Here is a 14,279-nt window from a genome sequence, read left to right as displayed (position 1 = left end):
TGCATCTAATTTTTGTTTTGTTGGTTTTATCTCAAGTACGTTATGCAGTGTTGTTGGAAACTGTCAGCACTATCAATTCTTTTGCCTAAGTAAGATGTTTGTTTTTTTGAGAACTTCTTTCATTCCTTCCGTACGTGCTATTTCTTATCCCAAAACTGTTGCAAAGTGCTTGACAAACGAGGAGAGTGTTTTTATTCAAAATAATGCCCAACTATGACATGTGCTTTGAAAAGCTTTGTGTGTGTTTGGTTTTTTCTCACAGATCAGGGAAACTGGTGAAAGACCCAGTAATGAGGAGATCTTAAGGTTCTCTAAACTGTTTGAAGATGAGCTGACACTGGACAATCTGACCAGGCCTCAGCTGGTGGCACTTTGTAAATTGTTGGAACTTCAGTCAATTGGGACAAATAACTTTCTCCGCTTCCAGCTGACAATGAGATTGAGGAGTATAAAAGCAGATGACAAGGTGAGTCATTCTGAATAGGCACTGGGTAATAATTTTGACACATAGCAGTAATGAATGTGTGTGGATATATGTGTGTTTGTTTTTCTAGGCATTTTCCTTTTTTGTTTTAATTGTCTTGTTGGAGAACTTTAAACAAAAAGGCTTGAAGAGCTTAAAATCAGAAGCATCCTTATTTTTTAAGAAAAAACTGATCTTTTTTTAATCTACCATTAATTGAAATTACAACAATTATATCACAAAGAAAAACACTTCTATGAAATTATAATTTGTAAGGGAGTTGGTAGAAGTATCAGCTTAGGTGTTGGCTGTGCGTGCTGGAGCTGTGGGAGCAGCTGAGGCTGTTTTGTGTTAGCACAGCAGCCTCTAGTGGCTGTTGTAACACGCGGCTGTGCGGTGCTGGCGGTGCCTCTGTTTTGAGCTCTAACACGGCCAGATTTCCTTTCCATTGTGCAGATGATTGCTGAAGAGGGAGTTGATACCCTGACTGTTAAAGAACTGCAGGCAGCTTGTCGTGCCCGAGGGATGAGAGCTCTTGGTGTGACAGAGGAGCGTCTCAAGGAACAGCTTAAACAGGTATGGTTTTGCAAGACTCAGTACACAAACCTAGTTCCAGTTGTTAGCTCTGATGCTCTGGTTTTTGTTTTGATTCAGAGAAGTCATTTTGATTCTGTTCTCATTAAAGGCTTGGTTAAAACAGTCTTTCTCCTTAATAAGCTTTTGTCACATGTACTTTGTAAGTATCTGGTAGCTGTGGGTTGCTGCCTTTTGACCATGATGTTTTGATGATGCAGACAGATACTTTAAATTTAACATATCTGAAATATGTTTGCAATTTTGAAAGTTTGTCTTGTCAGTTATTGTCTTGCTCAAAGGAAGTTTTCACCTAGTAGATCAGTTGTCTCTTGATGTTGCCTGGTTTAGAGGAAGGTCTGTTGGAACATGTCTAGAGGAGGCCACTAAGTTGATTACAGGGGCCAGGAGCATCTCTGTTATGAAGATTGACTGAGGGAGGTGGGGTTGTTCACCCTGGAGAAGAGAAAACTCCAGGGACACTTATAGCACCTTCAGTAGCTAAAGGGGGCCTACAGGAAAGCTGGAGAGGGACTTTTCACAAGGACAGTAGTTGATAGGACAGAGGAGAATGGCCTTAAGCTGAAGGAGGGTGGGTTTAGATTAGATATGAGGAAGAAATTATTTTCTGTGAGGGTGGTGAGATGCTGGCACAGGTTGCCCAGGGATGTGGACTCCCCATCCTTGGAGGTGTTGAAGGCCAGGTTGAATGGAGCTCTGAGGAACAGTTTAGTGGAAGGTGTCCCTGCCCATGGCAGGGAGTTGGAACTAGATGAATGATCTTTAGCCCAACCCAAATGGTTCTGTGATTTTAAAATGCATGTGAAACAAACCACTTGTTCAAATATTCATTCAATATTTCTTGAAATACTTCTTCAAACAAAATACATCTTCCTATATTTCACTGCAATGGCTGAAATTCTTTGCTGGTTATAATTTGTAGTTCCTGTGTTAGGATATTGACTGATAAGTAGTGGTAAAAAAAATTGTATTTACTTTAGCTTGATTTTGTTTGTAAAAAAGAGTAAAACATCCTGAAATTAAAGACTTGTTTTTTATATTGCACTTACAGTGGTTAGATCTGCATCTGAATCAGGAAATTCCTACTTCCTTGCTAATTTTATCCAGAGCCATGTATCTTCCAGATACCCTTTCTCCAGCTGATCAGCTCAAAACAACCCTTCAGACACTACCAGACAGTGCTGTAAGTATTGATGGACATAGTGAGTAACTAACTTTCAGTGTCATGACTGAAAACCCATCCCCAAAAGTAGATGTTCTTCTCAGTTCCTTGCTTTTCCTTGAAAAACTAAATCATAGCTAGGTTTATTTGTGTGACCTTCAAAGGCAGAAATTGTGTTGTATGTGGAGAGATATGAGGATAAAGCAAACACAGAGCAATATTGGATTACATAACAGCAGACAGTAATAGCATAAGCAGATTTAGAATACACCTTTCACATACAAAAAACCAATGAATGCTTCAGGCCATAGAAAGACATTAATACTTAAAAATACATGATGTTATGCAGAGAGAGAAATTATCAGAGTAGATTGTTGGTAGTCTTGAGAGAAAGAGAATGAAGAACATGTATAATTTCAGGGCGAAAAGTTCATGTTTCCACCAAAACTGAAAAGTTTCTCAAGACAGAGAGTCATCTTTTTCTGAGAAATGCAGAAATAGGGTAACATCTAGGGGCTTTGACTTTATTCATTAGCATACCTTTACTACCCATCTCAATCAGCATATCTAAACCTACATTATGCAGCCATACCTGTATGTATGTACACACTTCTATTACTTTTGTTATTTTTAGGCCAAAGAGGCTCAAGTGAAAGTGGCAGAAGTTGAAGGTGAAAAAATAGATAACAAAGTACGACTGGAAGCAACACTTCAGGAAGAAGAAGCCATCAGAAAAGAAAATGAAGAAAAGAAAATGTCTGAAGCTGCAGAGAAAGCCAAAGAAACCCTTGAGGCTGCAGCCATGGTAAGTTCTGCTCACAACTACTGAGGAGTAAATGTCAAGTGATGTGAACACTAGCATGTTATGAGTTACTGCCTCTACTCTGGGTATTGTCTGCAAGAAACTGGACTTTAAATCCATGTGTGGAAGATGTGAGAGAATATTTAAACTCACTGCAATACAGAAGTTTACTATAAAATATTGGCTCAGTCTTACTTATCTTTGATTTCTCTTTTTAATTAAAGCAGTAAGAGAAGACTTCTTTTTCTGTAGCAAAGGTAGTGGTTTTGTTTGTTGTTTTTTTTTTAGTTTTCTGCACCCCACATTTTAAATGTTCTTATCTTTGGCTCTTTCTATTTGTCATTAACCTGAAAATGTTACTGTATAGAATTTGACTATAAAAGCTGCTGGCCTGCTTCATTAGTGAATTAAGCCTCAGGAGCTCACAGAAGTAGTTCTTGAAATACAAGTGGGTATGTTAATGTGAAACCACTTAATATGTTGCAGTTTTTTTAACCTCTTCTCATAAAAATGTGTGTTTCTACTTTGGCAACTATTTCTATTTTGACAAGTCATTCTTTACTGAAGCTAATAGAATTAATGTTTTGGGTTTTTTAAATGCAACCTAATGAGGTGTTTTAAATTTAGAAAGCGGCGGAACCAGCAGCAGGTCTTGAAGCAACTGCTCTGCAAGCTAAAAAAAGCCAGATGGTGGTGGATACTGAACCAGAACTGGCACGGGCAGGTGCAGCAGTGCACTCAGAGGCCCTGATAGATACAGCACCAGTGCTGGAAGGCATTAAGGTAATCTGGAGAACTACACATTTTCATACTTTTGAATGTAAAGAGCATTTGTGTGAGGACTGTGATAAATTGCTTGTCTGCCCTTCACTTTTAACCCTCTCATCACATTCTGTCAGTTATGAACAACTACTTAGTGGATTGAAAATTCACCACTGCAGAAGCTGAAGTTGGCACAAAACATCTCCTGTATCTCTCTGCATTACTGAAATTAATATACCTGTGGGGGGGGGCATTTGCACTCTCTGTAGATGGAATGGGTCTGTGCATATTTTATTATGCACTTTTCAAGAGACAGGTGTACTTACTATGGATGTTCATCCTCATTCTCACAAAGGTTATTGAAGATAGAAAAGTTTTCTCAGCTGTAGAAAACTTTCTCAGCTTTCCAAACTTTACTCTTTTTTTTGGTGTAATTTATCTTTTCCCATACATGGTGAATTGTTTCTCAGTTGTTTTAATTGCTTAGCCCAAGAATGAAGTTAAACATTCTTAAATTAGATCAGGTATGGAATTTCAGAAACTCACATAATCAATCACATTAGCTGAACTTAATACTGGTGCACTTCAAAAAACAGTACCATAGCAAATTAACTGCCTTACCATTTAAAATCTTTGTATTAGCCTCAAAATGTGATAGTAGTGATTCCAAATATGTAAAAAAACCAATCTTGTGTTTTCTCTTTTCTGCTAGAAAATCTTGCAGGAAGATCACAAATGTACCTTTCACTAATTTGTGTATGTTTTCTATTGCAGGGTGAGGAAATCACCAAGGAAGAGATTGATGTGCTGAGTGATGCTTGCAACAAGCTACAGGAACAGAAAAAATCACTAACAAAAGAAAAGGAGGAGCTTGAGGAACTGAAGGATGATATCCAGGAATATAATGAGGTGAAGAATGGGGCATGGAAGTTCTTTTTCTGTTCATGTTTAGTTTTAGCAGAAGCGATCCACAAATTTAAAGATTATCTTTCTTGGTTGTCTGTTAGTCTGAAGTTGGAAGCTGAGTGAATGAACTTTGTGTGTGACAATGCAGAACCTCATTTGTGTAACATGTTCAAAGCCTAATTGTTACCACTAGAGCAGTTTCCAGCAGATGAGATTCCTGCTCCTGCTCTTGCTCCCAGGGACTGGGGTAACAGGAGCTGCCTGACTGCTGCATGCTGCAGTTCTTTCTTAGCAAGTGTAGATGTCAGTATTACAGAAATTTCCAAGATAAGTAAAATGAATCTTAACCAGTCTTATGAAAGGTGTGGAAAATAACATTTAAGAGGTGCATAAAAAAGGCAGCAGTGTTAAAATTTATTGTTCTAATTCCATCTAGTTTTATATCTCTCTAGAACTTGTATTTAATCTACAAATGGCTCCTGTCTTGAAATGCTGGTTGAAGTCAGTAGTGTCTGCTGTTGCAAATTCACACCAGCAAAACCTTTTCTCTCTCTTGACAATTTCTTCTAGGACTTGCAAGAGATAAAGGAGCTTTCTAAAACTGGTGAGGAACAGGCAGTGGAAGAGTCAAAGGCAAGCAAGAGACTGACAAAGAGAGTGAACCGAATGATTGGTCAGATAGACAAAATTATTGTAGAATTAGAAACAAGTCAAAAGACAGCAGATGAAAAGCTGGATGGTGAGGATACTCCTGCTGGGTAAGTGATCTGGGATTACTGGATGTGTCTCTGATTGTTCACCTTCACTCTTGCTTTTGTCTGATGTATGTTTAGAAAAGAATTGGTGAATAACTTGTTTAGAATATTGAGATAATTGATTTTTAAAAAATAAAATTAACAAAATTGTGCTGCAGATTTTCTCTCTTCTAAGGCTAAGTATGGTTGAACTGATGAAAGAAAAAAAGGATGTAAAATTCCCCAGATCCTGAGGATGTTTTGAAAGTCAGTGTTGATTAGAATCTTACCATCTTGCCCATGCCTCTGGCACTGACAAGATTACAGGTGAAATCATCCCCTTAGTCAGGCTCCTCACACAGTAATTTTGCCCTGTGCCATTGACTGAAAAGGTGCACAAGAGTTTGTATTTGTTATTATTTAGTAACAAAGGTGTTTTTGAGGAAAAAAAATTGCAAGGGTCTATGGTGTCTTGAGACAAGTGGGGAAATGCATCTAATGGAAGTGAGATCATTTTACACACTCCCTTTCCTAAAGATTTACTTCATTTTAATTTTTTTAATACACAGATTTTCAGTGAAAGATCTTTCCTGATAGTTTCATTACAAAATTCATTTATCAACACTTATCCAGATCTTAATATTATTGGAGATAATCAGGCAATCCTATGTTAAATGGTCATACACTGCTTGTTACACACTCTGAAATACTTGGAAACTGTGATACAAACTCTCATGGTTTGTAATCATGAATGCTGTATTAATCTGGTTTATGCTTGCACCATTGTGTGTGATTCACTAAGAGAGTATGGCAGCTCCCAAAGAGCATAGCTAAACTGAAATAGGGACTCTGCTTTTGTTGCTTCTGAGCTCTGTGTTTTCCAGTCCCCAGGGCAAACGGTCATTTGTTGCAGATTTTGTGTAATAAGGCAGCCATATGAATGGTGCTACAGAGAAGTCATTGATCAAAACCATCTGAATTTGTAAACTAACAATACAATGCAGAATCTGCTTGTACTGAATGTAATTATACTTTGTAATGGCTGGTTTTCTGGCTAATTTTGTAGGTGATTGTGGCTGATTGAAAATTACTAGTTTAAATATTGCTTAGTTGTCAAAGGCTTGTCTCTTAACTTTCAGGATGGGGCAGTCCTTATCAAGCCATGTCCAGGACATTGAGCAGCAGCATGAGAAATGCTCCTTGCATAAAAGTCTGTCTGTGCCCAGAAGAGCTGGGACTACACTGATAAAACCCCTCTGTTTAGTATTTATTGGCTTCACTGTCTCCTGCATTTCAGCTGGATCTGTGCTGGAAGATGTTTCTTCAAACCAGCAAAATACATGCAGAAATCATGAGATCAGTGAGAAGAGAGTAACATCTGAAACCTGCTAGTCCTTCCTTCCCCAGAGTCTGGTCCTTGACAGGAGCAAGTGAAGCTGATTTAACAAAACAGCTCAATTGCTCAAGTAATTAGTTCTCAGCTTTTGTTTTCCTGTGACTCATTGATTTTCTGTCAGCCAGCCCCTATATGTAAAAGAATGCCAGAAACATGGCACTATATCTTTGGTAAATGGGGAGTGAAGGGACAAAGGGCATTAGATACATAGTCTGGGAAGCACAGAAAACTTTATTTCAGATGCTTCTGGGTACTTATGTTTGTTTAGTAAAACATGTGGAAACTAAAAACATGAGATTTGATTATAAGATAAAAATCTGCTTTCTGATCAGTAACTCCTTTTTTGGTTTTTTGCATTCTGTTCAGGATTATAAATAATTAATTAATAATTTTACAAGCATCCTGCAGTGTAGTAGCTTCCAGTACTGCCTTTTATCAACCTTTTTCCTTTGGAGTAACTGCTTGTCATGAAGAGTTTGTGCTTTCTCTTCAGGAAGAATCTCATCAGCATTACTGAGCTAATTAATGCAATGAAACAAATTCAGAAGATTCCAGAGGAGAAGCTAACAAGGATTGCAGAGGCACTAGATGAAAACAAGGATGGCCAAATTGATATAGATAATGTTGTTAAGGTAAGTTTGTGGACTTAAAGAAAACAAGGCTAACCATCCTTCAAACATTGCACCTGTTTGGGCATAAATTCATAGTGCAGTCTTTTGCAAGGGTCTTTACTTGATGCCAGTGAGGTTTTTGGCATGTATTGTAAGTAGATCTTATATAACAGCATCTTTTGGTGGGGGGGAAATCCTTGTCCGTTACCACATAACCTTTAAAGCTGTAGGTTTTTCTGTATGTCTCTGTCAAGTTCAAAATATGGTAATTTTCTTATTACTTACAAATGAGAAGGAGTAGAACTACCACTGTTAGGGAAAGTCTTGACGTAACATCCATAGATATATTTCATATCAATACAAAATAGTAGCTTTGCTTGCCTATTTGTACTATTTCAGATATTTCATTGAGATCTGTATTTCCTGTGCTTGAAAGACAAGTTGTGTTTGTTGCGTGATTTGTCCTGTTCTCTCATTTTGCTGAACATTCTCAGGTTTTCTCACCCTTTCACCTTCATTTTCTTGTTTCTTTTTCACTTGGTAAATTTAGATTTGTCCTGAAACTTACTTCCCTCAAGTCATTCTGCTACTGGATACAGAAATAGCATTTAAACTATGACCAGCTAGAAAATACAGTATCAGCCTTTTGAAACACATTTTTCCTCTCTGCTGCCCCAGTGGTGATTATCTTCCCTGTTGCTCTAAACTGCCGTTGCACATTTAGCAACACAGATAAAATGTACTTGTAAATTCTGCATATGTTGCACAATAAGTCTAGGAACTTGAGGAGATATGCCAAGAATACATTTGTACAAAAAACTATTTCAAGGAATTTGGAATCATTTACTAGATTATTTTTTCGTTTGCTTTCTGAAAGGCCCACCCCCTCTACTTTTAAGTTTTTCTAAATTTGTGCCTGTCTGATAGAGTAGGTATTCTTAAATAAAATAAAATTAAGCCTATAAATTACTGTCTTAAATACTTTTTCAACACGTACTGAATCTCAGCTTTCCACTGAAACAGATAAAATAAATGGGTGTGTTTTACTAATGCTTTAAAATGTCTTTGTGTACTCCACATACAAAGGCCAATAGTTCTAAGTCTTTTAGTTTACATTTTAGCTTTTTTTTTAGTACTCTGGATGTGTTTGAGGTACTGGTTGTGGTTTGAATTTGTCTTCCATGTAAGAAAGAAAATGCTGTTTTTCTTGAACAAGAGAACTCAATACTTTTGTTGTCTTAACAAAATTTATTGTAGGAAAATGCCTCCATCACGTAAAACCTAAATGTGCGCTCAATTTCATTTTGTGTTTGTGTAGGTTGTAGAATTGATTGACAAAGAAGATATTGATATTGGCACCAGCCAAGTTGCTGAGATTATGTCACTGCTTCAAAAAGAAGAAAAACTGGAGGAGAAAGAGAAAGCAAAGGAAAAGCATGATAAGGAAGCTGCGGAAGCAAAGAATTAAGCTTCAGAATCTGAAGCTAATCGCAGTTATAACCAAAATCTTGTATATCTTTCTGTGTCTAATGGCTACATATTACTTGAGCTTTGTGATTATGGGAAGTGTTTTGAGCTGATTCTGGTAATAAATCGTAGATAAGTTTTCTGACATATGGAATGAAATTTCCGTTCGTCAAGAAGTGATTTAGTGTCATTCCATACTGATGAAAACAGAATAGGCTTCTGTAGCAGTGCTCCTGCCCACAAAAACATGTATTTGCACTCGTTGTGGTACAGTGATCCATTAAACTTGGAAGTTTGCTGTATAAATTCAGTGTATCTATCATGAAGAAATGTTTCCCATTTATTTTCTTCCATCATTACATGGGGCCCAACCTTGCTCTGCTTCTACCTTTTAGCTTTTTCAAAATTTAATACAACCTTTCTGTTCCATCACAATATTACACATTTTCTAATCTGCTGGTGAAGATTCTGTGGCTTCAGTAGTAGCTTTGTAGATTTAGGGGTTTTTAAGCTAAATATCACTAAGCTGTTGCCTCACTGACAGAGAATGTGGCATTATGATCACTTTTATGAATTCATGGTTATTTTTATTTTCTGTTGAGGGGAAAAATCAGATTTATTTTTCCCTGGAATGGAAACTTGGCATGAAGTTTGCTACTTATGGGTGCCTTAAATTTCATAGGACTAGAGAGTAGAGTATGTTGCTTCTACTCAAAATTCCATTAACTATTAAAGCATTGGAATCACAGGAGCCTTTAAAATAATTTCAGAACACAATCTGTCACATGTAAACTGAGTTAAAGTGTTTGTCTGAATAGCAGGATGAAAATAATCAAAAGGGGGAAAATGTCAGTTGTGATCTTTTTGCATATATTTTAAAAAATGTAGCTATCTTTGTGTGCTTGTTTTTCATCTGATAATTATTTACACCATAACTAGTTTTCTTACCTCTCAATTTTCATCTCAGGTATAAAGTCATTAACAAAGTGTAGTCAGAGTACATAAATATGTTCATCTCATGGCTTTGTTTACTGTGCAGTCAACAAGTCATTTCTGGTATTGCCAGTGCTTTGATTACATCCTTGGTTTATAGTCATTGTCTTTAAATGTGTGACTACATACTGGCAGTAGGTCAAGATTTTCTCATTAATATTTCTTCTTAGCAGTAAATTTTAAAGTTTTAAAACTAAAATACTAACTCTGGGATGCTCCATAATTCATGGTAGCCTAAATTTTACACTTTTCTTAAAATATGTTATGAAATACATGTAGTGTGGCTTGAACCAGCAGGGTTGTGGTTTGGGGGTTTTATTCTGTTTTTATTCTGCACCCAGTATTATAAAATGTACAACCATTCTTGATTTTGTGTACATTATTGAGAGCACATCTGACAATGGCACTGTATGTGATGATATTGAGGTGGGCAGTTAGTACTTAATGCTTTTAGTCATAGTAGCATATTTTTGTAGAAAATACCAACTCCCAAGCATATTTCAGCATAATTCCATGTGCAGTATTTATCTAGATTGGCTAAATTATTTGTACAAACTTATTTGAAGTCAGTGGAACAAAAGAAGTTTTGACAGTCTCATGGCTTGCATGATATGGACCATTGTATTTAGTTGTTTCCAAAGCAATATGTACAGTGAGATGTACAGTTCTAGAAAAAGTCAGTGTCTAGTTCAACTATTGAGTTCATATTCTGTACAGTTTGCAAAGAAAGCTGCTTACAGCAAGATCCTCCTGAGAATTACTGTAATTGTATTTGAAGTGTGAAATTGCTGTGGTGAAGCTGAAATTTCAAATCAGTACAATCTTTATAGTTCATGTATCCCAGAACAAGGGGGCTGTTCTCTTCCTCATAAATCAAGATTACCTTGGAGATTTCAGCAAGGAAGTCACTTTGTAGATTTTTGAAGATCTGACTTCACTATGTGCTTTTTTTTTTTTTAGGCCAATGCTTGTGTTAGATGAAAATTCAAGAATAAAACTGATTTCACAAAAATACAATCTAGAAACTAATTTTCCATTTTATAATTTACAGCTAGAATTTATGGGCTTTGAAGTTCGCTCAGTTTTTACAGTGGCATATTTTCAATTTTAAAACAATGTATAAGAATATTACTTGACATTCCTGAAACGTGGTAAAGATACTCTAAAATTACCTGCTACCTTTCATGGAATATCAAAAACCTAAGAATTGTATTCACTTGAATGCATGCAGATTTAAACCAGGGGAAGTAGCAGAAAAAGCTGTTTTTAAATATTTATTGATTAAAGTTTTACAGAGCTTTAACTGTCCTGAAAGTAAATTGACTGATTGCAGTATTTGGGAGTTTAAAACACTTTGCTGCAGTTCTATGTTTACTGTTCACTTAAATTTTCTGTGGATTAAATAAGAAGGGAGCCAAAAATAGCTGATTTTTTTTTTTTATTTTATGAAGAATATTATGATTAAAGTAATTGGAATACATTTGGACTTGCATGAAATTTGCCATATTGTGAAATCTTTACAGATTACATAAAATTCTTTTAAATGCCAGTCAGAAATGGCAGCTTTGTGCTGTGACCTGAAGCGATGACAGGATGTGCACACCAACCACAGGAAGGACTTTCATGGGGAATACCTTCCTTCTGTTGAAAGCAGGCAAACCCATGACAGCTGGACTTGAACAACATGTGTTCTGCAAGCTTTAAAAGATTAGGGAAGCCCTTGGTGATCCACTTTACCCCAACTTTGAACCTCCGAAGCAGCTCTGTACTGGTGATACAGGTAACTGCAGCAGAGTGGAGTAGCTCCAGCTAATGTGCTTGGTTGCCTTTGGTGTTGACCAAAAACCAGGAGCTGCAGCACATTCAGAGAAAGGATGAGTGTACAAGTGTACATTAACTGGTCATAGCTTATTCCTGAGTGAATATTTAATCAGGAGATGTAAATATTTCTTTAAATAATTTAAAGGATATGTGAGATTTCGATGACTTTGTGACTTACACAGGCAAAGCCTCTGAGCTCAGACTTAGGTGATTGGTAAGACCATTGATGGGGTTGTTGCAGATTCAAATAAATTTTGACTATAAACTATTCAGGGGGAAAATAAAACATGCAAAAAGCTTTTTAAAAAATCCATTTAGGAACAGGAAAGAGAAGTGGAGTAGGATGTGATTTCTTTCCCCCTTTCAAAACAAGTGAGTTATAGGAGCTATTTTATTGAAAAACTTGTTTCTTTTTCATCTTAGCCCAAAAGATGGTTTTCACAGAGATTTTCATCCCTGACTACCTACTGTGAGAGTCAATCTGCCTGCAGGTTAAGTGCCAGGAGGCCGGTTCTGTCAGTTTGTCAGCAGGACTGCATGCAGGTAGAGAATATCTCTTGCTAGGATTGTACCTTACACTAACATAGGCTTTGTCCAGGGGGAAAAAGTTACATCTTTTATACAACTCCAAAATACTTCTTGTAACTTTATATCTGTATACCTTGCTAATAATTTTAACTTTAGCTACTTCAGCATGTATTTAAATACTTTTAAATTGTTAATATCAAATAATTGGGTGTACTTAATTGAAAGAATAATCCCATTTTCTGTTCTTCATATGTATTCCAAATTTTGCTTTTCAGTTGATGAATTTCTGCCTGTGTTACAAATTTAAGTTGAAAATCATTTGTCTGTGCTCTGAGCATACTGGTCCTGTGTTTGCCATAACTCAGTACAAATTTTTTATTTTAATTGGAGCTTGTGTCCTTTGTTTAGTTACAATAAAAGTATCATTTTGAAACCTAATCTCTCCATTATTTTTTTGTTGGTTTTGATTGTTTAGTGTTGAAGTATTGCTCTTCAGATGAGATGTCAGGCACAGGGCTGGATGCTGATGAGCTGTGTCTATGAAAGTAATCTCCTGTCTGCTTTAAACCAGGATTTGGGAACATGCAAATGCTGAATCTGCTCTCTAGTGTCAAGTGTTTCAACAGGTGGCTGAAGATAACCCTCTGCCTTGACATGCTTTTAAAATAATAACAAGCAAGGTTGTGTTGCAAATTTTTCCTTCTTCTGCTTAAAGCCAAATACCTAATAAAAAGCTTTAAAAGTGGCAGAACTTGTTCCTTTTAAGCTTTTGCTTTAAGAATTTCCTTTAATGACCCTTTAATTGGGGTGAATAGGTGTGGTGTGCAATGGTCAAACTGGCTAGCAGAGGAATTGGGGTTCGAGTTTGTGAATTAAATGTGGACATTGGCAAGTGTCCTTGATCATATTTACTGAACTCCCAAGAAAGAGGTTGATTTCTGGATTCACTGTTCTCTTTGCTGAGATGTATTGGTTATTACACTATTTAATGAATCTTTATGACACTTTTATAACAATGGTGTGTAACTGTTAAAATTTAAGGGGGAAAGCTTGTAGATTGAGATAAGGCAGTTTACTAAGGCAATAGCAAGAGTTTGTGCATGCGCAAGCAAAGAGGAAAAAAAAATGTGTTCTCCCCACCATCAGGTGATGTTCAGCCACTTCCTGGGAAGCAGGGCTTCAGCAGGTAAGGAAGTTGCTCTGGAAGGCAAACTTTGTAAATAATAAATGTCCTTCCTCCCTCCTCCTTTCCTTGGCATTATATCTGAGCTGACATCACAGGCTCTAGAATATACCTTTGGTAAATTAAGTTGTGTTCCCTCTCAGGACCTTGCCCACTCCCCGCCCACTGATGGGGGGAATGTTGAGGCAGCGCTGGTGCTGTGCCAGCCCTGCTCAGCAGCAGCCAAAACATGGGGGTGTTATCAACACCTTTCCAGCTCCCAGGGCAAGGGCTGCTGAGGGGAAATGAACTCCAGCTCAGCCAGGCTCAGTCAATTACAGACATGGATTTGTGCATTGCCTGCAAATATGCACAGAGGGAATGGCAACTGCCTGCTCTATAGCAGCTAATGAACAGATTGCTGTGACTTCACTGGATGGAATCTTCTTTTGCATCAGGCTGGTCTTGCAGGCAGGCAGAAAACTGGTTGGAAAACCTCTGAATTCAGGACATTGTGGTCTGAAAAGGATTAATGGGGAAGCTTTATTGCAAACTATTTTGGTGAAATGTCATTTAGAGGATGAACACATCTGCATAGTGGTGGTGAGAGATTGATGGCCTTGTGGTTGTTTCATCCACCTGAGGCTTGAGAAATCTGTGTTCAGTTAATGCCCAGTCTATCAATAATCCATCACTTGGTTCTTGTGCCACTGTAACATAAAACCTCCTTGACAGTGACTGGGCAGACAAGTTCTCCAGAGCAGAGTCTGTGTCAGGACCTAGTACAGCATTTTGTAGCAATAAGGATTTTAAATACCAAATGCAGACAGTGACAGATCATACCAGAGAGTTTCTCTGGCTAAGGATTCTCACTTTTC

The 14,279-nt window shown here is 37.2% G+C and overlaps 1 protein-coding gene across 1 annotated transcript in view; it reads left to right on the top strand.

Annotated features, from left to right (window-relative positions):
• Window positions 1-12,990, top strand: part of LETM1 (leucine zipper and EF-hand containing transmembrane protein 1) — a 29,074-nt gene extending 16,084 nt beyond the window's left edge. The window contains exons 6-14 of the mRNA XM_054295286.1: window positions 263-466; window positions 920-1,039; window positions 2,109-2,240; window positions 2,854-3,024; window positions 3,649-3,804; window positions 4,558-4,692; window positions 5,260-5,447; window positions 7,313-7,451; window positions 8,749-12,990. Of these exons, the coding sequence (XP_054151261.1) occupies window positions 263-466; window positions 920-1,039; window positions 2,109-2,240; window positions 2,854-3,024; window positions 3,649-3,804; window positions 4,558-4,692; window positions 5,260-5,447; window positions 7,313-7,451; window positions 8,749-8,898 (1,395 nt within the window). The 3' untranslated portion in view covers window positions 8,899-12,990. The remainder of the gene's footprint in view (window positions 1-262; window positions 467-919; window positions 1,040-2,108; window positions 2,241-2,853; window positions 3,025-3,648; window positions 3,805-4,557; window positions 4,693-5,259; window positions 5,448-7,312; window positions 7,452-8,748) is intronic.
• The last annotated feature ends 1,289 nt before the right edge of the window (window positions 12,991-14,279 follow it).

This window comes from Melozone crissalis, unplaced genomic scaffold (assembly GCF_028551555.1).
Source record: "Melozone crissalis strain CALT ecotype California unplaced genomic scaffold, PUWL_Pcris_2 ptg000006l_1, whole genome shotgun sequence".
NCBI lineage: Eukaryota > Metazoa > Chordata > Aves > Passeriformes > Passerellidae > Melozone > Melozone crissalis.
This window is presented reverse-complemented; position numbering and strand designations above follow the sequence as displayed.